This window comes from Microcaecilia unicolor, chromosome 11 (assembly GCF_901765095.1).
Source record: "Microcaecilia unicolor chromosome 11, aMicUni1.1, whole genome shotgun sequence".
NCBI lineage: Eukaryota > Metazoa > Chordata > Amphibia > Gymnophiona > Siphonopidae > Microcaecilia > Microcaecilia unicolor.
In genome coordinates this window covers 175,801,051-175,822,108 of record NC_044041.1, presented here as the reverse complement: position 1 = coordinate 175,822,108, position 21,058 = coordinate 175,801,051, and the positions used below count along the sequence as shown (strand labels likewise).

Here is a 21,058-nt window from a genome sequence, read left to right as displayed (position 1 = left end):
AAATGTGCGCATATATCTTACATAGCATGTATTTTACAGGTAGGTGTACACATAGGCAGACTCTGAGTGGCACTCAGTTATTTATTCATTCATTCATGACATTTATATCCCACATTAGCCCGAAATAGATCCAAGTTCAATGTGGCATACGAACAAATAATAAAGTGAATAAAACATAATAATGTACAGAATACAACACAAATTACAATAAGTTCAAGAAACAAATTAATACATGTGCAGTAAGTAACCTGGGATTTAAACTATCTCAGTACAAACAAATAATTAAGGGTGGATAGGTTAGAGCATAATTAGGCAGTACTAGATGGAAAACGAGATTAAGAAAAGGGTGTGTGTAAAATTTTTTATTTTTTTTATTTTTATTTTTTTTTACATTTGTACCCCGCGCTTCCCACTCAAGGCAGGCTCAATGCGGCTTACATGGGGCAATGGAGGGTTAAGTGACTTGCCCAGAGTCACAAGGAGCTGCCTGTGCCGGGAATTGAACTCAGTTCCTCAGTTCCCCAGGAGCAAAGTCCACCACCCTAACCACTAGGCCACTCCTCCAAAATTCAAATAGAGTTCTTTGTATTCAGAAAGGCCAGACTGAAGAAATACGTTTTTAGAAGACTTCTAAAAATTAGGTAATCATCTGTAAACTTGATTGATTTAGGAAGAGAATTTCAAATTTTGGGTGCCTTGATAGGAGAAATTAGCAGAGTGAATTGTTTTATATATGACATTCTTACAGATAGGGAAATATATAAGACAAGGTATTCTTTAGATGATGAAACAGCATTACGAGGGGGTGATTAAATAAGATTATTCATATGGGGCTTGCTCAAACAGAATTTGGTGAATGAAAACACATAATTTGAAAGATATTCTATTTCTTATTGGTAACCAATGTAGCTCATTTAAAAGAGGAGTGGCTTTTGTGAAGCGAGGAGATCTACATATAAAGCAAGCAGCAGTATTTTGAGCTGTTTGTAATTTTTTTGAGAAGACCACCTTTAAGTCCAGCATAGATAGAATTGCAGTAGTCGAATTTGGTGAGCACAAGGAATTGAACCAAAGTACGAAAGACAGATTTAGAGAAAAATGGCCTAAATCTCTTTAGCTTCCAAAGTGAGTGAAAGACACTCGAGGTCAACTTAGAGACTTGGTTTTCAAGGGTGAGGAAACGATCTATTGTGACTCCCAAGATTTTCATTGATGACTCAAGGGGAAAAGGTTTTCTTCTTAATAGTAAAGTTACTAAGATTCATAGGATGGTGAGGGTTAGTTATAATTAGAAACTTAGTTTTATCTGTATTAAGGTTTCGTTTGAAATTAGAAGCCCATGATTCCATAAGTTTTATCCCTAGACTAATCATTTGAGTTATGTCAAGTAATTCCTTAGAGAATGGGATATAAATGGTGACCAATAAAAACAAAAAAGTGAGGACAAATGTGGAGGAATGGTGACATCATCAGCATATATATATGCTGAAAGACCATGTTTTTCTAAAAGATGACCAAGAGGTATCATCATAATGTTAAGAAGGGGGAAAGAGGGGGGAACCCTGAGGGACCCCACAGCCAGGAGACCAAGTGGGAGAAAGTACACCTGATTGACTTGATACCACCTAGATCTTAAAAAGCCAGAAAACCATTTCAGGACAACTCCACAGATTCCATGATAGTCAAGAATATTGAAAAGAATATTATGATCAACAGTATCAAAGGCACTGGATCAAATTGAAGCATCAATATTTTGTTGCCAAAACTTAATTCTCTCCTAAAGTTAGCTAAGAGGGTGGTAAGCACAGTTTACACATGTAACCTACAGAATACTATAAGCTACGCAATATGTCCAGCACCTAGGCACACATGCTTCTACCAACTCTCATATAGTAATAAACTCCCCGCTATAGATTACACACACTAACACAGGAGACGGAATGCAGAATAACGACAGACCAATCCCAAAATATTTAATTTGAGGAGACTGTCAGTACTCCATTTTCAAATCCACTGCTCATACGCTCACAGGCTCAAAACAGTGCAAAATAGCGTTATATCATAAGTCTCCAATCCAGTAATTATAACAGTGGTGTAGCTACGTGGGCCTGGGCCCCCTGGTTTGCCTGGTGGGGGTCCCTAACCCCCGCTAGCTGAAGCATTTGTCCATTGCTGGTCTCGCCACATTGTGTACCCTGCTCTTCTCAGTCGTGCTGTGCACTCTCGTTTTAGTGAAACTGAGCATACGTGACACTTTGCTTTATGCTCAGTTTCATTAAAATGAGTGTGTGTGGTGTGACAGAAAACAGAGTAGGTCAGGCAATGCAAGACCAGCGTGGGTCAAAACACATCAGCTGGCTGGGGTTGGGAATCCCCACCAGTTAAGGTACCATCATGCGGCGGGGGCGGGGAGGCAGGCCAAAATGTCCCCGTCGAGGTCTGGCTACGCCCCTGAATTATAAGTAGTCAGTGATGTTTAACCGTGTCTACTGTATCCATCAACTTGTGTTGCAGTAAATAATGTTCAAATTCTACATGCCCACAAAATATGGAAGTGCCGTGACCCTAGAAAAGCACAACAACACTTGTGTACTGTGCAGAAATATCGGTTGCTGAACTGCAACAGCCCAACAAGGTGTCCTGTTTTGACATATGCTTCAGAGAATAAATGTATGCTTAAAATCACCGCCGCATCATACACAGTACCACTGTTCCCTCTAAGCTGAACGGGAGTCCTCCAACTGCTGAGGGGAGATATGCGAGAAGTATATAAAATAATGAGTAGAGTGGAACAGGTAGATGTGAATCGCTTGTGTACTCTCTCCAAAAATACTAGGACTAGGGGGCATGAGATGAAGCTACAAAGTAGTAAATTTCAAACAAATCGGAGAAAATATTTCTTAACTCGGTGTGTAATTAAACTCTGGAATTCATTGCCAGAGAATGTGGTAAAAGCAGTTAGCTTAGTGGGGTTTAAAAAAGGTTTGGATATCTTCCTAAAAGAAAAGTTCATAAGCCATTATTAATATGAACTTGGGAAAACCCACTGCTTATTTCTAGGCTAAGCAGCATAAAATGTATTGTACTGTTTTGGGATCTTGCCAGTTACTTGTGTGAGGTTACCATATATCCGGTTTTACCTGGACATGTCTACTACTACTACTTAACATTTCTAAAGCGCTACTAGGGTTACACAGCGCTGTACAATTTACATAGAGGGACAGTCCCTGCTCAAAGAGCTTACAATCTAGAAGACAAGTGAACGGTCAGTCCGATAGGGGCAGTCAAATTGGGGCAGTCTGGATTTCCTGAACGGTAAGAGTTAGGTGCCGAACGCAGCAATGAAGAGGTGGGTTTTAAGCAAAGACTTGAAGATGGGCAGGGAGGGGGCTTGGCGTATGGGCTCAGGAAGGTTGTTCCAAGCATAGGGTGAGGTGAGGCAGAATGAGCGGAGCCTGGAGTTGGCGGTGGTGGAGAAGGGTACTGAGAGGAGGGATTTGTCCTGTGAACGGAGGTTTCGGGTGGGAACGTAAGGGGAGGTGAGGGTAGAAAGGTAGTGAGGTGCAGCAGACTGAGTGCATTTGTAGGTAAGAAGGAGAAGCTTGAATTGAATGCAGTATCTGATTGGAAGCCAGTGAAGTGACCTGAGGAGAGGGGTGCTATGAGTATATCGGTTCTGGCGGAATATAAGACGTGCAGCAGAGTTCTGAACAGATTGAAGGGGGGATAGATGGCTAAGTGGGAGGCCGGTGAGGAGTAAGTTGCAGTAGTCAAGGCGAGAGGTAATGAGAGCGTGGACGAGAGTTCGGATGGTGTGTTCAGAGAGGAAAGGGCGAATTTTGCTGATGTTAAAGAGGAAGAAGCGACAGGTCTTGGCTATCTGCTGGATATGCGTTAAGGAGAGGGAGGAGTCAAAGATGACTTCGAGGTTGCGAGCAGATGAGACGGGGAGGATGAGGGTGTTATCAACTGAGATAGAAAGTGGAGGGAGAGGAGAAGTGGGTTTTGGTGGAAAGACGATGAGCTTGGTCTTGGACATGTTCAGTTTCAGGTGGTGGTTGGACATCCAGGCAGCAATGTCAGATAAGCAGGCTGATACCTTTGCCTGGGTCTCCGCGGTGATGTCTGGTGTGGAGAGATACAGCTGGGTGTCATCAGCATAGAGATGATACTGGAAACCATGAGATGAGATCAGGGAGCCCAGGGAGGAGGTGTAGATTGAGAAGAGAAGGGGTCCAAGGACAGATCCCTGGGGAACACCAACAGATAGGGGGATGGGAGTGGAGGAAGATCCATGAGAATGAACTCTGAAGGTGCGGTGGGAGAGATAGGAGGAGAACCAGGAGAGGTCAGAGCCCTGGAACCCAAATGAGGACAGTGTGGCAAGAAGTAAGTCATGATTGACAGTGTCAAAAGCGGCGGATAGATCGAGGAGGATGAGGATTGAGTAGTGGCCTCTGGATTTGGCAAAGGTCATTACAGACTTTAGAGAGTGCTGTTTCTGTCGAGTGTAGAGGGCGAAAACCGGATTGAAGTGGATCGAGGATGGCATGAGAGGAGAGAAAATCAAGGCAGCGGCTGTGAACGGCACGCTCAAGTATTTTGGAGAGGAAGGGTAGGAGGGAGATGGGGCGGTAGTTGGAGGGACAGGTAGGGTCAAGTGATGGTTTTTTGAGGAGAGGTGTGACTACGGCGTGCTTGAAGGTGTCCGGGACAGTTGCAGTGGAGAGAGAGAGGTTGAGGATATGACAGATGGAGGGGGTGACAGTATGAGAGATGATGTTAAGTAAGTTGGGGATGGAATCAGAAGAGCAGGTGGTGCATTTCGAGGAGGAAAGAAGGCGAGCGGTTTCCTCCTCGGTGATGACAGGAAAGGAGGAGAAAGAGGCCTGGGTTGGTTGGTTGAGGGCGAGGGTTGAAGGGTGAAGAGGAGGAGATGACTTGGTAGTGAACTCAAGGTTGATCTTTTGCACCTTGTCGCGGAAGTAATCAGCCAGTGATTGAGGAGAGAGCGAGGGGGGGTGGGAGTGGAGGGCACTTTGAGGAGAGAGTTAAGGGTGGCGAAGAGACGACAGGGGTTGGAGCTGAGAGAGTTGGTCAATTGGGTGTAATAGTCCTGTTTGGCAAGGAATAGGGAGGAGTGGAAGGAGGATAGCATGAATTTGTAGTGAAGGAAGTCTGAATGGGTGCGAGATTTCCTCCAGAGGCGTTCAGCAGATCGGGCGCAGGAGCGAAGGTAGCGGATGCAAGGGGTCAGCCAGGGCTGGGGATTAGTACGCTTTGTGGGACGGGAGGTGGATGGTGCAAGAGTGTCCAGAGCAGAGGAGAGAGTGGCATTGTAAGCGGAGACAGCCTTGTCCTCTTTTTGAGGACACCGCTGGGGGTGCCGGTGGGTTTTGCCAGCCTCCCGTTTGTCTGGGTGAGTGGGCAGGCCGCATTGTGTCCTGTCTTCCCCTCCCCTCCTGTACCTTATTGTCGTACCCTGGTGGTCTAATGGCCTCTTTGGGGCAGGAACGAGCCCCATATTTCTTTCCTGGCGCTGCCACAGATCATTGTCTCTCGCTCCTGGCGCCGCTTCAGAATGGCTGGCAAGAGTTCAAGCAGCTGCCTCGCGAGACTTCCGCTTGAACTCTCAACAGTCATTTTGAAATGACGCCGGGAGCGAGAGGTCTGTGGCAGCACTGGGCAGGAAAGAGGGGGCTCTTCCCTGCCCTGAAGAGGCCATTGGACCACTAGGGCATGACAATAAGGTATAGGAGGGGAGGGGATGTGGAGGGAGTCCGGAAAAAAGATTGGGGACATACATGGGGGAGAGGGAGGGAATTTGGCTTTCTTGAGTGGGAGGGTCAGGTGGGGGTGTGGCAGGGGGCAGGGCTGAATTATATTTTGTGTCTTTTTCTTTTTTCTTTTTTTTGTCACGGCAAATATGGTAACCCTATACTTGTGACCTGGATTGGCCACTGTTGCAAACAGGATACTGGACTTGATGGACCTTTGGTTTGTCCCAGTATGACAATACTTATGTTCTTATTACTGTCTGGGGTTTGGGGGGGACAGTGCTTCAGTATTGTGTTTTCAATTGCTAGGGATAAGCAGGTTCAGTGGAGTCCTGCAGAGCTTGCCTGTCCAGCACTATGGAAAAAGTGATAGTGAAACAGCGCCACCCACTGGGAGGACTATAGGTGGAGGACTCCCGCCCAGCTTAGAGGAAACTGTGGAAACATTTTGCTGTTAAAGGCTTACCAACTCTATGGTTGGCGAGTGCTTAAGTTCATATGGTTATGCTGGTATCCTATACTGGAAAATAGGTGCCTTCCTTCCTTCCTTTATAGCAAAGTGTTTTTCAACCCAGTTCTTGAGACACACCTTGTCCCATCAGGTTTCCACAATATCCACAATGAAAGGCACACAGGTAGAGAATTAACTCCCATTTTGACTTTTCTTAAACTTGCATCTTTTGAAATGTTTCAGTTTTTGTCCAATGCTTAAATTACAATTTCTGTATAGTCATTACACGTATAGAAAGCAATCTATTACTGCACAGTGAATTCGTACCCCTCACAGGCTCACACTGTGCCATTGTTTTATTTTAATTATTTTAAACAGACCTTCTATTTCAGTCATATTTCCATTGAACAGAAGGGGTTTCCATTAGTTGAGAAATGGTCGCATAAGAATTGGGACACTGGGTTTGGTTTCTGTTGTACTGTGAGGTCTTTTTGTAGATATGTAGGTTTTCTTGAAATTCTTTGTGATACTGGCGATTCAGGGTTCAGAATTTAAGCTAAAGGAAGGTTAAATATAGTCTCTGCTAAATCTGTTGGAAATTTCAGAAGGATCGGAGCCAGCATCCGTTTTACCCTGCCACCCTGAAAATGCCACAGGAGAGCAACCTAAGCCAGTCCTCGGCTCCGTCATCTCTTCCCATCTACAGCATAACCACCACGACTCTGAGCACCACCAGCAGTGTGCCCGCCTCGGTGATAGTCAGCAGCAGTGCCGGCAGCGCCGGCCAAGAGCTGTCTCACAACTTGGCAGCGGTGATGGAGTCCAAAGCACCTAATCTGATACCTCACTTTGCAGCTGGCCAGCCCCAGCAGGCTCTGGCTTGCCAGGTAGCCTTGTTTCCACTGTGCTTTTGCACCAAGCTGCTTTGGTCTTCTATTTTTCCCCCCACCTCTTTCTTCTTAAGATTGTACTAATGCCACTGAAATCCTTCTTCTTTGCGGGGGGGGGGGGGGGGGGGGGGGGAGGGAGTGCTTTGCTTGCTTTCGTCTAACGGGTGGGATGGCGCAGCACACAATCAGATTAGTGCCCCCCCTACTCCAGTACATCCTTGTTAAATAAAATACACAGCCAGACTGGGGAATATGACAGAAAAAAACAGGAAAAATCACCCTAAAGCAAAATTTCCCAAAATTGATAACACTGAAATTGCATTATGTGATCTCCTTCACCAGCTCGTAAATAGTGTGCTGGAAATCAGTATACGGTGATGAAGAGTCCTGAACAGACATATTTTTAATTTGATTGTAATCTGTTTGGGGTCTCATATTAAGTAATAAGCAGATAATCGAGACTGAAATAAATAAATAAGCCATATGTGATTTCATTTTCTATGGTAGAGTACATTGTGTATCAAGAGTTAAGTTCTTACTCTGTAGTTGACATAACAAGGGGGCAGTAATTATCCTTAACTACAGTGGTGGAAATAAGTATTTGATCCCTTGCTGATTTTGTAAGTTTGCCCACTGACAAAGACATGAGCAGCCCATAATTGAAGGGTAGGTTATTGGTAACAGTGAGAGATAGCACATCACAAATTAAATCCGGAAAATCACATTGTGGAAAGTATATGAATTTATTTGCATTCTGCAGAGGGAAATAAGTATTTAATCCCTCTGGCAAACAAGACCTAATACTTGGTGGCAAAACCCTTGTTGGCAAGCACAGCGGTCAGACGTCTTCTGTAGTTGATGATGAGGTTTGCACACATGTCAGGAGGAATTTTGGTCCACTCCTCTTTGCAGATCATCTCTAAATCATTAAGAGTTCTGGGCTGTCGCTTGGCAACTCGCAGCTTCAGCTCCCTCCATAAGTTTTCAATGGGATTAAGGTCTGGTGACTGGCTAGGCCACTCCATGACCCTAATGTGCTTCTTCCTGAGCCACTCCTTTGTTGCCTTGGCTGTATGTTTTGGGTCATTGTCGTGCTGGAAGACCCAGCCACGACCCATTTTTAAGGCCCTGGCGGAGGGAAGGAGGTTGTCACTCAGAATTGTACGGTACATGGCCCCATCCATTCTCCCATTGATGCGGTGAAGTAGTCCTGTGCCCTTAGCAGAGAAACACCCCCAAAACATAACATTTCCACCTCCATGCTTGACAGTGGGGACGGTGTTCTTTGGGTCATAGGCAGCATTTCTCTTCCTCCAAACACGGCGAGTTGAGTTCATGCCAAAGAGCTCAATTTTTGTCTCATCTGACCACAGCACCTTCTCCCAATCACTCTCGGCATCATCCAGGTGTTCACTGGCAAACTTCAGACGGGCCGTCACATGTGCCTTCCGGAGCAGGGGGACCTTGCGGGCACTGCAGGATTGCAATCCGTTATGTCGTAATGTGTTACCAATGGTTTTCGTGGTGACAGTGGTCCCAGCTGCCTTGAGATCATTGACAAGTTCCCCCCTTGTAGTTGTAGGCTGATTTCTAACCTTCCTCATGATCAAGGATACCCCACGAGGTGAGATTTTGCGTGGAGCCCCAGATCTTTGTCGATTGACAGTCATTTTGTACTTCTTCCATTTTCTTACTATGGCACCAACAGTTGTCTCCTTCTCGCCCAGCGTCTTACTGATGGTTTTGTAGCCCATTCCAGCCTTGTGCAGGTGTATGATCTTGTCCCTGACATCCTTAGACAGCTCCTTGCTCTTGGCCATTTTGTAGAGGTTAGAGTCTGACTGATTCACTGAGTCTGTGGACAGGTGTCTTTCATACAGGTGACCATTGCCGACAGCTGTCTGTCATGCAGGTAACGAGTTGATTTGGAGCATCTACCTGGTCTGTAGGGGCCCGATCTCTTACTGGTTGGTGGGGGATCAAATACTTATTTCCCTCTGCAGAATGCAAATAAATTCATATACTTTCCACAATGTGATTTTCCGGATTTAATTTGTGATGTGCTATCTCTCACTGTTACCAATAACCTACCCTTCAATTATGGGCTGCTCATGTCTTTGTCAGTGGGCAAACTTACAAAATCAGCAAGGGATCAAATACTTATTTCCCCCACTGTAAATTGTTTTTAAAAAGAAGTTTAAAAACAGATTTTTAAAAAAATAAAATATTCTATACCTAACACCTGCGATTTAAGATTTGTTTTTAGATTTAAAATTCTCCCATGCCTCAAGAGAAATGTATGGTCAGATATGCCAGAAGTGTCATTGCGCACTTGAGTCAATAATTGAGCAGTTCTCCTCAGCTTGAGGTTCACGTGCTGAGCTGGCTCTGAGTTTAGGGGGTTGTTGACCCTGGGGTGCAGCAGCACCGTTCAAAGTCTGCTATAGTTGACCTGTCGTACCTTCTTTGAATTTCCTTCTTTCCTGCTCTTGCTCCGGGCTCCGTTCTTGCTAACCCTGAAGGCTGCTTCTGCCACCAGTTCCTTCCGTCACTTTCCTCTGTTACTCCTCTCCAGTTGTGCCCTACTTCCTGCCTGCAAAAGCCATGCTTTCCTTGAAAGGATGGCCCTTTTCTTTGCTTCTGGCTCTAGATCTGTCTGTAGTTAGAAAACTTGACCTTTCTGTGTCAGTTATTAATCTGTGGATAAATATTTGTTAAAGTTTTAAGATGCAGATGTAGGTGTTAGAGGTATATTACATAAGAATTATGTAAGTAGTTTGGGTAAACATGGGTATTAAGGTGCATAATTGTTTTGTTTTAGTGGAATGTTAACGTATGTAAAAGAATTCTGTGATTTTGAGACATGGAAATCATGAATAAGAGTGAAGAGCATTGATTAAGGCAAAGGCAACCGTTGGTGCAAGGTGACAACGCAGTGGTATGCATAGTGGGGGAAATACAATAAATGACGAACCAAAATTAGGTACTGGGATGATCGGCACTAAGTTAGTGTTATGTAAATGGCGCGCTGCGTGGAACAACCTTTACAGAATAGTAGCTTAGAGCACATTTTGGGGGAGATTCTGTATATGGTGCCTGAAAAATCTGCGTGGAAATAATTTTTGCCTAAGCATATTCTACAAGATTTAGGAGCGGTATATAGAATACGCTTAGTTAATCTAAAACTACACGCATTCATTTATACCAGCAAAATCGGGCGTAGATTTAGACACAGAGGGCCATATTTTATAACAACGTGCATAAATTTGAGAACGCTCACAGAATGTCCATTTCCCTGCCCATAACCACGCCCCTTTTGGATGTGTGCATTAGAATTTAGGCACAGTGAGTTACGGCATAAGCTTATGCATGTATATTCTAATTAGTGCTAGTTCTTGCTTAAGTGCCATTAATGCTGATTGACTTGTTAAACCAATTAACTTGTGTACAGTGTTGTGGAATACGCTTAGATTTAAGCGTGCTATATAGAATCCGGCAGTTTGTGCCTACCTTTGGGCATATGCATTTCCATCTGCTAGAAGGCTAGTGTAAATGCTTGCATCCAGCTGATGGCAGTTAGGCTTGCAAATGTAGATATTCTGTAACGTGCCTAATTTCTGAGAATGCCCCTAACCTGCCCATGCCTCTCTGATGGCCATGCCCCTTTGGAGTTGTGCGCTATGAAATTTAGGTGCGCAGGTTATAGACTAGGGCCAGGGCCGCCAAGAGACTAGGCCGGGCCCGGGGCAAGGCCGCCCCGCCTCCGCCCCCCGGCCCGCCGCTGCTGCCGCCCCCCATCGCTCCCCCCTCCGCTCCCGGTCTCACCTGCCTGCCTCCATGGCTCCAGACCCCCTGTATTCAAAGTGGCAGTCGCAGATCGCCTATCTTCTGGCCTTCCCTCCCTGTGTCCCGCCCTCGACTGATGTAATTTCCGGTTTCCATGAGGGCGGGACACAAGGAGGGAAGGCCGAAGGGAGACTATCTGTGACTGCCGCTTCGAATGCAGGGGGCCTGGAGCTGAGGAGGCAGGCAGGCACCGGGCCTGGGGAATTTTGCCCCCCCCCCCCCTCGGTGGCCCTGACTAGGGCATGGGGCAGATCCACGTGTAGCTTCTAATTACTGTCAAGTTAATGCCAATAACTGATTGTTATCACTTAATTAGTTTGCACATGGCTCTGTGATCCTTGCCCAAAATTATGTGCCCAACTTTGAGTGACCTATACAGAATCTTTGGGGTGTAGACAGAATATCCACAGAGAAATAAGCTGAAAGACCACTAAATAATGCCCCTTGGAGACTAGGCCAGTATGATATATTGATGCCTAGAGGTTTGCCTTGCATTTTTCTTTATTAATAATGTCCAATTTATTATTTATATGCTGCAGTTTCTAGGTTAAATAACTGTTCTTTTTCCATGTGCCATAAGCAGAGATATTTGGAGAATAGTTATGTATATGTGCCATAACAGCTAACCTTTGCTTAATTTAATGTCTTTATTTGTTCCTTGTTTGTTTAGAAGCTTCCTGGAGCCTCTCCGTCGCATTCACTACCTCATCCGTCAGTGGGGGAGAGCCCCCAGCTGCAGCCCGCTCACCTGTCACAGATGCAGTCACCACACCAGTCTCGTCCTCCATCACAGCCCCAGCCTCTCTCCCGGCCACCTTCCCAGCCTCTCTCCAGGCCACCTTCCCAGCCGCAGACTTTGTCACGACCCCCATCGGAGCCACTCTCTCGCTCCTGCACACCGCAGATGCCAATGCAAAACTTGTTTGTGATTCAGAATCAGATGGCCTCATCTCCTCATGGCCCTGCCCAGCACCCATTACGCCCCTCCCCACAGTCTCAGGTACAGCCCCCATTTCAGCCTCACCTGTCACAGCTACAAGCAGCAGAGGCACAACCTCAGTTGGCGTCGCCTCCCCACATGCAACTTCACATCCAGCTTGCCGCTCAAATCCAGTCCCAAGCTGAGGCCCAAATCCCGGTCCCAGGAGAGGCCCAGCAGCAGCAACACACATTCCAGCTCCAGTTCCCTACACAGGCCCAAATCAAACCACATCCAGCCTCCCAGGCCCTCCATCTCACGCCTGAGCAACAAAAGAGCTTTCAGATGGCACCAAATCAATTCCAGGCACTCTCTGCCATTTCCAATCCTGCTCCTCAACAGAAGCAGCTTCTGGAGCGGTTCCAGCAGGTAAATAAGCAAAGACGTGGGAAAAGCATCCACGTGAAAGCCAGAAACAGTTCTTGTGCCGGAAAACTTGCAGTGACTGTTGCCAGTAGATTAAAACTACTAGAGCTAACTTTTAGCTGGTCGTAAAATCCATCAACTAAGACCACCTTTGTTTTTATTTTTATTTATTTATTGGGATTTATTAATCTCCTTTATGAAGAGATTCACCCAAGGTGGTTTACAGCAGGTACAGTTTAACATAAAGCTTACATTGTGGAGGGGCATAATCAAACGGGGCCGGCCATCTAGATGGCTGGCCCCGCGGCATACCCGACCGCATTATCGAAACAAGATAGCCGGCCATCTTTCGTTTCGATAATACGGTTGAGGCCGGCCAAATCTCAACATTTGGGCCGGCGTTAGAGATGGCCGTCATCGGTTTCCGGCGATAATGGAAAATAATGGCGGCCAAATCCAATGCATTTGGTCCTGGGAGGAGCCAGCATTCATAGTGCACTGGTCCCCCTGACATGCCAGGACACCAACTGGGCACCCTAGGGGGCACTGCAGTGGACTTCAGAAAAAGCTCCCAGGTACATAGCTCCCTTACCTTGTGTGCTGAGCCCCTCAACCCCCCCCCCCCAAAACCCACTACCCCCAACTGTGCACCACTGCCGTAGTCCTTATGGGTGAAGGGGGGCACCTAGATGTGGGTACAGTGGGTTTGTGGTGGGTTTTAGAGGGCTCCCATGTACCACCACGTGTAACAGGTGGGGGGGGGGGGGGGGGGGGGATGGGCCTGGGTCCGCCTGCCTGAAGTGCACTACAGTACCCAATAAAACAGCTCCAGGGACCTGCATAGTGCTGTCAGGGAGCTGGGTATGACATTTGAGGCTGGCATAGAGGCTGGCACAAAAATGTTTAAACATTTTTTTGGGGGGGTGGGAGGGGGTTGGTGACCACTGGGGGAGTAAGGGGAGGTTATCCCCGATTCCCTCCGGTGGTGATCTGGTGAAATGGGGCACTTTTTTGAGGCTTGGTCCTAAAAATAAATGAACCAAGTGAAGCTGGCCAAGTGCTCGTCAGAGCCGGCCTTCTTTTTTCCATTATCGGCCGAAGCCGACCATCTCGTAACCATGCCCCCGTCCTGCCTTCCGTACCCTGCCGACACGCCCCCTTTAACTTTGACCGGCTCTGCGACGGAAAGCAGTTGAAGCCGGCCAAAATCGGCTTTCTATTATACCGATTTGGCCGGGTTTAGGAGATGGCCGGCCATCTCCCGATTTGTGTCAAAAGATGGCCGGCCATCTCCTTCGAAAATAAGCAGGTTTGTTAACAGCATAACAATAGGAAAATCAATAATAAATGAGGTAACCTTGAAAACAGTAAATCGAAACCTAATAATAGAACTATCATGAAACAGTATACACATTTAACAGCACTGGAATTCAAATACCAGAGATATAATACAATGTTTGCATAATACTAAAGATTCCCTCTTAAAGGTGGTGCTGACTGTTATCTGCTCACTAAGGCCATAGACTGTGACACTCATTGAATATCTAGTTATAATTTTGTATGAAAGTGATTTCCTTACTGTTGTGTAGATGTGCAGCCATTGGCGCCGACTCCGTGGGTTCTTTGGGTGCTCGAGCACCCCCAATATTTCCCCGCCGGAACCGGAAGTTCCCCAGGAGCCAGCCCACTGCCCGACCTCTTCTCCCACTCCCACAACAGTCCTTCGCCTGCCCCTCGCCTTCCTGCATGCCGCCCATAACTTAAAGGTCATCTTACCGGGGTCCCGGCGGCAGCAGTAGTGAAAGGCGAGCACGAGCAGGCTCGGCGAGTCGGCGCTTCAGCCTGCCTTCCCTTCTCGTTGCTCTCAGCTCTGCCTCTGGTCCCGCCCTTGTGGAAACAGGAAATGAGGGCAGGACCAGAGGCAAAGCTGAGAGCAACGAGAAGGGAAGGCAGTCGAGCCTGCTCGTGCTCGCCTTTCACTACTGCTGCCACCGGGACTCCGGTAAGATGACTTTTAAGTTATGGGCAGCATGCAGGAAGGTGAGGGGCAGGCGAAGGACTGTTGTGGGAGAGGGAGAAGAGGTTGGGCTGGAACTTGAGTCGGAGGGAAGGAGGGAGGGGGGTCTGGTACTCAGAGGGGGGTCTGGAACTCGGAGGGGGGTCTGGAACTCTGAGGAAGGAAGGAGGGAGGGATTGTTTTCTGGAACTCAGAGGAGAGGGGGGGGGGCCTGGAACTCTGAGGAGGGGGAGGGGGGCGAGGGGAGGGGGAGAAATGCACCACCTGTAAAATAAATACAAAAAAATTAAGCACCCCCAATCATTTTGAAAAGTTGGCTCCTATGTGTGCAGCTGTCTAGTTCATGAATGATTTAGGGATAAGCCACTATTCTCATGATACTTCTGCAAAATAAAATGTTCTTGAAGAGATCTGTGTGACTGAAAACATCTGCACAAGTGGTGGGTCTGTTCCTGACCATGTATACTCACCATTATGGTCAGGAAGCCTTATTGCTTTCCAGAGCGTTTGCTTTGATTGTCAGCACCTCCAGTAAGATGTGATATGCCAGCTTATCCTTTTCAGTTTTATGCCAGTTTTTTGCAGATAATGAAATTGCCCCTTGGTCTTGGCCTGGCTTTAGCTAGCAGCCAATAAATTAGTGTTTGAGAAGCAAAGTTTTAAGGAATCTAAAGTATCTATTTTGATAAGTTTATCCCAAATCAGGCTGTCAGCATTAAGTAGTATGCTTACTGTTTCAGCATGCTCTGTACCCTGGTTGGTCACTGCATGTTAGACAAACGAAGATATTAAAAATTGATTGAGCTGATGGTGCCAGGAGGGCAGAGTGGTGTGTGCTGCAGTGCCAGTGCCTTACAAATCTCTCCTTCTCTGGAACAGGTGCAGCACGGCATTATTCTCCAAACCAAACAGCCGCCTCCCAGCAGTCAGGCATCACCAGTACTGAGTCAGTTCAACAGCCAGCCGCCTTCCGTCCTGGTCAGCACCCAGGGGCAGCAGGTCACAGGGACGACGCCATCTCCGCTCCATGGGCATACGTCTGGCCAGATCTCAGCCCAACCACCTTCTGCAGGTTCGATTGAGATTGGAAAGGGTCAAGAAGGAGGGTAGGCAGCTCAGCTGTTGTTACTGCTAGAGCAGCCATCCACGCTGGTGAAAAGCACATCCACATGTAAACTGCTCTAACCCTGTGATTCTAGAGCAGGAGTTCTCAACTCGGTCCTCGAGACACACTCAGCCAGTCAGGTTTTCAGGTTATTCACCATAAATACATGTGAAATAAATTTGCATGCGTTGCCTCCATTGTGTGCAAATTTATTTCATGCATATTCATTGTGGGTATCCTGAAACCCCGACTGTCTAGGTGTGTCGCCCCACCTGGAGTATTGTGTTCAGTTTTGGAGGCCGTATCTTGCTAAGGATGTAAAAAGAATTGAAGCGGTGCAAAGAAAAGCTAAGAGAATAGTACGGGATTTGCGTTACGAGACGTATGAGGAGAGACTTGCTGACCTGAACATGTATACCCTGGAGGAAAGGAGAAACAGGGGTGATATGATACAGACGTTCAAATATCTGAAAGGTATTAATCCGCAAACGAACCTTTTCTGGAGATGGGAAGGCGGTAGAACTAGAGGGCACGATACGAGATTGAAGGGGGGCAGACTCAAGAAAAATGTCAGGAAGTATTTTTTCACGGAGAGAGTGGTGGATGCTTGGAATGCTCTCCCGCAGGAGGTGGTGGAGAGGAAAACGGTAATGGAACTCAAACATGCGTGGGATAAACATAAAGGAATCCTGTTCCGAGGGAATGGATCCTCAGAAGCTTAGCTGAGATTAGGTGGCAGAGCTGGTGGTGGGAGGCGGGGCTGGTGGTTGGGAGGCGAGGATATTGCTGGGCAGACTTATACGGTCTGTGCCAGAGCTGGTGGTTGGGAGGCAGGGATAGTGCTGGGCAGACTTACACGGTCTGTGCCCTGAAAAAGACAGGTACAAATCAAGGTAAGGTATACACATATGAGTTTATCTTGTTGGGCAGACTGGATGGACCATGCAGGTCTTTTTCTGCCGTCATCTACTATGTTACTATGTGTCCCGAGGACTGGGTTAAGAACCACTGTTCTAGAGGGAAGAAACACCCAGGAAGGAAGAGACCCACTTTAGTAAAGGCTGTGGCAGTCTTTTCTCCAGCCACCACTCTGCTCATTTTATCCACCTGCATAGCATCCAGAGGTACCACCAGAGGAAGACTGCAAGCAGTTCCAACATCTGCACTGCATACCGCCCACTTGAGTTAACCTTTGACCTCTTCAAACTATCAATCCTGGCTCCACCTCTGATGACATAATGGATCTGTGAACTTGGTGGTGTTGCCATGGAAGGACTTACCCTAGTTTTCCTTTAAAAAATCCAATGCACAGGACTCACATGAGTGGGTAGAATTTAGGAAATAAAAGTGCCTGGGAGTGCATCAGGACAGGTAGAAACATGACGGCAGATAAAGGCCAAATGACCCATCCAGTCTGCCCATCCTCTGTAACCCCCAGTTCTACCTGTTCCTAAGCGATCCCACATGCTTATCCCATGCCTTTTTAAATTCTGGAACAGTCCACCACCTCCACCGGGAGGCCATTCCACGCCTCCCAGTAGGTTCCATTACTCTAGCAGACGCATGCTAGTGATATGCCCGCTATCTCCAAGCAACAGAGTGTGATGTCACTAGGGAGAGCAGGATGAACCTTGGCAGCCAGGCTGCTGAACTCATTGACTCATACGCTGTCCTTTGTTGTCTTCCCTAGGTATCACAGCTCCTGTCCCTCCTGATCCTAAAGTATTTTCTGGCATTGCCCCAGCAGCTGTGCCGAGCAAAGTGAGTGCCGTGCAGATGAAGACTGGGCCTGGGGCTCCACTCCCCATGCAACAGCCAGTACAGGTAAGTAGAAACCCTATTTGTGACACACAAACTGATTCCAAACATTCTCCTCATCACATGTCACTTTGATAGGTATTACTGACATCATTTATTTATTTTATTTGGCTTTATTTAGAATGTCATGCCTACTTATTTCAGATACATTTTTAGATCCCATGTTTTATTGTGGCATTGCATTTATATTTCTGTAAAGATACACAGTTCATCATAGTGATATACACGGGTCAGTGCTTGGTGCCAAAAACTAATGGATTCTTCCAGAGCTTTCTGGAAAGGCCTGAAAGCCTTTCAATGCCCGTGTATTTTAGTTCCCATGCGGCCATAAATCCCGCTCAGTTTTTGTCCATGGCAATAGTCAATACATATTTTTTCTTCTGCAACCGTTCAAATCTCATCCTAATTTTTTTTTCTTCAAGTGTTTTTTTTTAAACTGTTCTCATACAGATCACCCTAGTAAGTTTTTGACACTTCTGAATTGCTCACAGAAGGGCCACCTGTATTGTAGTGGATGTCATTTCTCCCTCCACCAAATTCTGCTCCTGAACCCATCATCCCTCCCCTTCCCTGCCCAGCCCTTTCTTTTTCTCCCATATCCAAACCCAGCTCTCTTTTCTCCTTTTCTTCTTCTCTTCCCCTGAACTTCTTGCTAACCCAAGCATGCCTCCACATCCCAGGTGGACTGTAGCACTCTTTCATTCCCTTGTCATAAGAACATCAGAATAGCCATACTGGGTCAGACCCATGGTCCATCTAGTCCAATATCTTGTTTTCCAAACAGTAGTCAAGCTAGATCACAAGTACATGGCAGAAACCCAAATCGTGGCAACACTCCATACTACAAATCCCAGGCAAGCAGTTGCTTCCCATGTCTATCTCAATAGCAGAGTATGGACTTTTCCTCCAGGAATTTGTCCAAACCTTTTTTAAACCCAGATATGCTAACCGCTATTGCCACATCCTCCAGAAAAGAATTCCAGAGCTTAACTGTTCATTGAGTGAAGAAATATTTTTTTCTATTTGTTTTAAAAGTGTTTCCATGTAACTTTGAGTGTCCCTTAGTTTTTGTACTTTTGGAATGAGTAAAAAATTGATTTACTTCTACTCGTTCTACACCACTCAGGATTTTGTAGACCTGTATCATATTTCCCCTCATCCATCTCTTTTCCAAGCTGAAGAGCCCTAACATCTTTAGCCTTTCCTCATACTGGAGGAGTTCCATCCCCTTTATCATTTTGATTGCTCTTCTTTGAACCTTTTCTAAATCCGCTATATCTTTTTTGAGATATGACGACCAGAACTGAATGCAATACTCAAGGTGTGGACTCATCATGGAGCTATACAAAGGTGTTATAGTATTTTCGGTCTTATTCACCATCCCTTGCTTAATAATTCCTTGCATCCTATTTGCTTTATTGGCCGCCGCCACACACTGAGCAGAAGATTTCAGCATATTATTGTCCTGCCTCTCAGGCTGTTAACTTGTCCCTATCACAACCTGTGCAAGCTGTTTAATCATCGCCACAACCTCTTTCGTTCCATGCAGGAAGTACTTGGGTCTACTGAGCCAAGGGACCATGTGGCTTAGCATTCATCACCTTTAGTGGTTATAAAAGTGCCACAGTGCATGCTAACTTCGTAGGTTTCAACACTACAATTCAACAAATAGGTCATGATGCCATCTTGTTGTCACTTGTGTGTCATAGAGACTATAGGACTTGATACTATTATTTTTATATGTAGGAGATTTATTTTAACAGATCAAGCAAGAAAAAAGTCCTTAACCGACAGACAACAGAGTAGTAATAAATAGAATTAATTCTGCAGAAAGAACATGAGAGTGGAGTACCTCATGTTGGGGATTGGTTCTGTCAGTATATTTGTGAGCAAAGGGTTAGAAGGAAAAGTTTGCCTTTTTGCAGATAACATGAAGGCCTGCAATAGTGTGGATGCCCTTGAAGGAGTAGACAATCTGAAATGTGATCCACAGAAACTGCAGTATTTGGCAATTAAGTTTTATCCTGAAGAAGGGTAGAATGTGATGCATTCGGGATGCAGAAATACGAAAGAACTGTATGCGATAGGAGGGGAGAGGCTCATGCTCAAGAGAGAGATCTCAGGATAGTTGTGTCTGAGGATTTTAAGGTGGCAAAATAATGTGATAAGGTGGTAACTAAAGCCAGAAGAATGCTGTCTGCATAAAAAGAGGCATGGCCAGCAGAAAGGAGAAGGAGGAAGAGGTGGTGCTGGTAATGTCCCTGTACAAGTCAGTGGTGAGGTGTGTTCAGTTTTTTTTTAGCTATATCTCAGTAAGGACATAAAGAGACTGGGAATGGTCCAGAGAAAAGCAACCAAATTGATACGAGATCTGCATTAGTTAACATAGAAGAAAAGACTGGCGGTCCTAAATATGTATACCCCAGAAGGGGGAAGGGGGGCAAGATTCCCCTGGCCTCAGCCTCCAAAATGGCTTTGGCGCCGGCAAGGCTTCCGGTGACAGGCAGGTACATACAGGCAGAAAAAGCCTGGATTGGTTTCCTGCTCCTGTGTGCTAGGCCTGGAACCTGGGTTATTGCATTAATGCATTAACTCTGCTCTGCTCTGCAGGTCCTTCTCCTGCCTCATCCCGCCTCTTCCTGTATAAAGTACTTCTTGTTTCTGCATAGGCGGGAGGGAATGTGGCAGGAAGAAGGGCCTGTGGCAGCAAAGCAGAGTACACGTTAACATGATAACTTGGGTCCTGGGCCTGGCACACTGGAGCAGGAGAGAGAAGATGAACTGAGGGAGCAGACACAGTAAGTGGGGGATGCATGGGGGTTCACTTGAGGAAGGTGCCACGGGGCATGTGAGAGGTCCTTAAGATTGTTTGCCCCAGGCCTTGCCCCCATCTCTCGGTGGCCTTGGTATACCCTGGAGGAGTAAAAGGACCGAGGAAATACAACCTTTAAATACTTGAAAGGTATTAGTGAACAATTGAATATTTTCAAAAAGGAAAGGCATGATAAGAAGCTACGAAGATGTAGACTCGGGACATATTTTTTCACGGAAAGGATGGTGAATGCCCTCCCAAGAAGATGTGGTGGAGACGAGAAAAGTGGTAGAATTCAACAAGGAGTAAATATACACATTGGATCCCTGAAGGGTAAGAGAATGGAAGCCAAGCGTAGAGTTCATCTGCTCAAATCAGCAGTGAAATGACTTTTGCACATCTAAGAAGACATGAGAGATGTAGTCTGCACAAAGTGCCATGTACAACCTAACCACCTTGCTGGGCAGATTGAATGGTCCAAATAGCTGAGTTTTAAAAAGGATTGGGTAAATTTCCAGGTGACAGGTCCATTAACAGTTATATGGCTGGATAACCTTAGGGGTATTGACCTTCTACTTCTGGAAATGAACAGCATAAAATGGCAGGGCAGGATTAAAGATAGGCAAACTAGACACATGCCTAGGACTCAGTTACTTAGGAGGGGCCATCCTAGATATGCTGAATCAGTAGCTTCCGTGGCAGATTTTGGCCCTGGTAAGTCATTTGCTGGTAGAAAGAAGAGTTGGGGAGAGGGATGACCAGAACCACCACTGCCCACAAAGGTCCACCTGTTTTCCCAACTCGTGTGCTGTCTTTCAGTTGGTAGCAATAGTCAGTGAGCAGCAGTTCTTACCAACAGCTTCTTCCTCTGCCACCTTTTGTATGCAGTCAGACCCATGCAGGACATTGTTTTTGAAAAATTTAAATAGGTGGGGGAAGGGAGTGTGTAATGTACTTGTTTGCTTAGGACCTCCTAAATGATTAATCCTTTCCTATA

At 46.2% G+C, this 21,058-nt stretch overlaps 1 protein-coding gene across 4 annotated transcripts in view; it reads left to right on the top strand.

The window, feature by feature from the left end:
* BICRA (BRD4 interacting chromatin remodeling complex associated protein) overlaps positions 1-21,058 on the top strand; it is a 226,838-nt gene that overhangs the window by 179,008 nt on the left and 26,772 nt on the right. For 3 of the 4 annotated variants that reach the window (XM_030218086.1, XM_030218083.1, XM_030218084.1), the window contains 4 exons: positions 6,834-7,115; positions 11,635-12,312; positions 15,206-15,398; positions 17,122-17,255. In XM_030218086.1, the coding sequence (XP_030073946.1) occupies positions 6,834-7,115; positions 11,635-12,312; positions 15,206-15,398; positions 17,122-17,255 (1,287 nt within the window). The remainder of the gene's footprint in view (positions 1-6,833; positions 7,116-11,634; positions 12,313-15,205; positions 15,399-17,121; positions 17,256-21,058) is intronic. The other variant, XM_030218085.1, reaches the window with a different exon arrangement.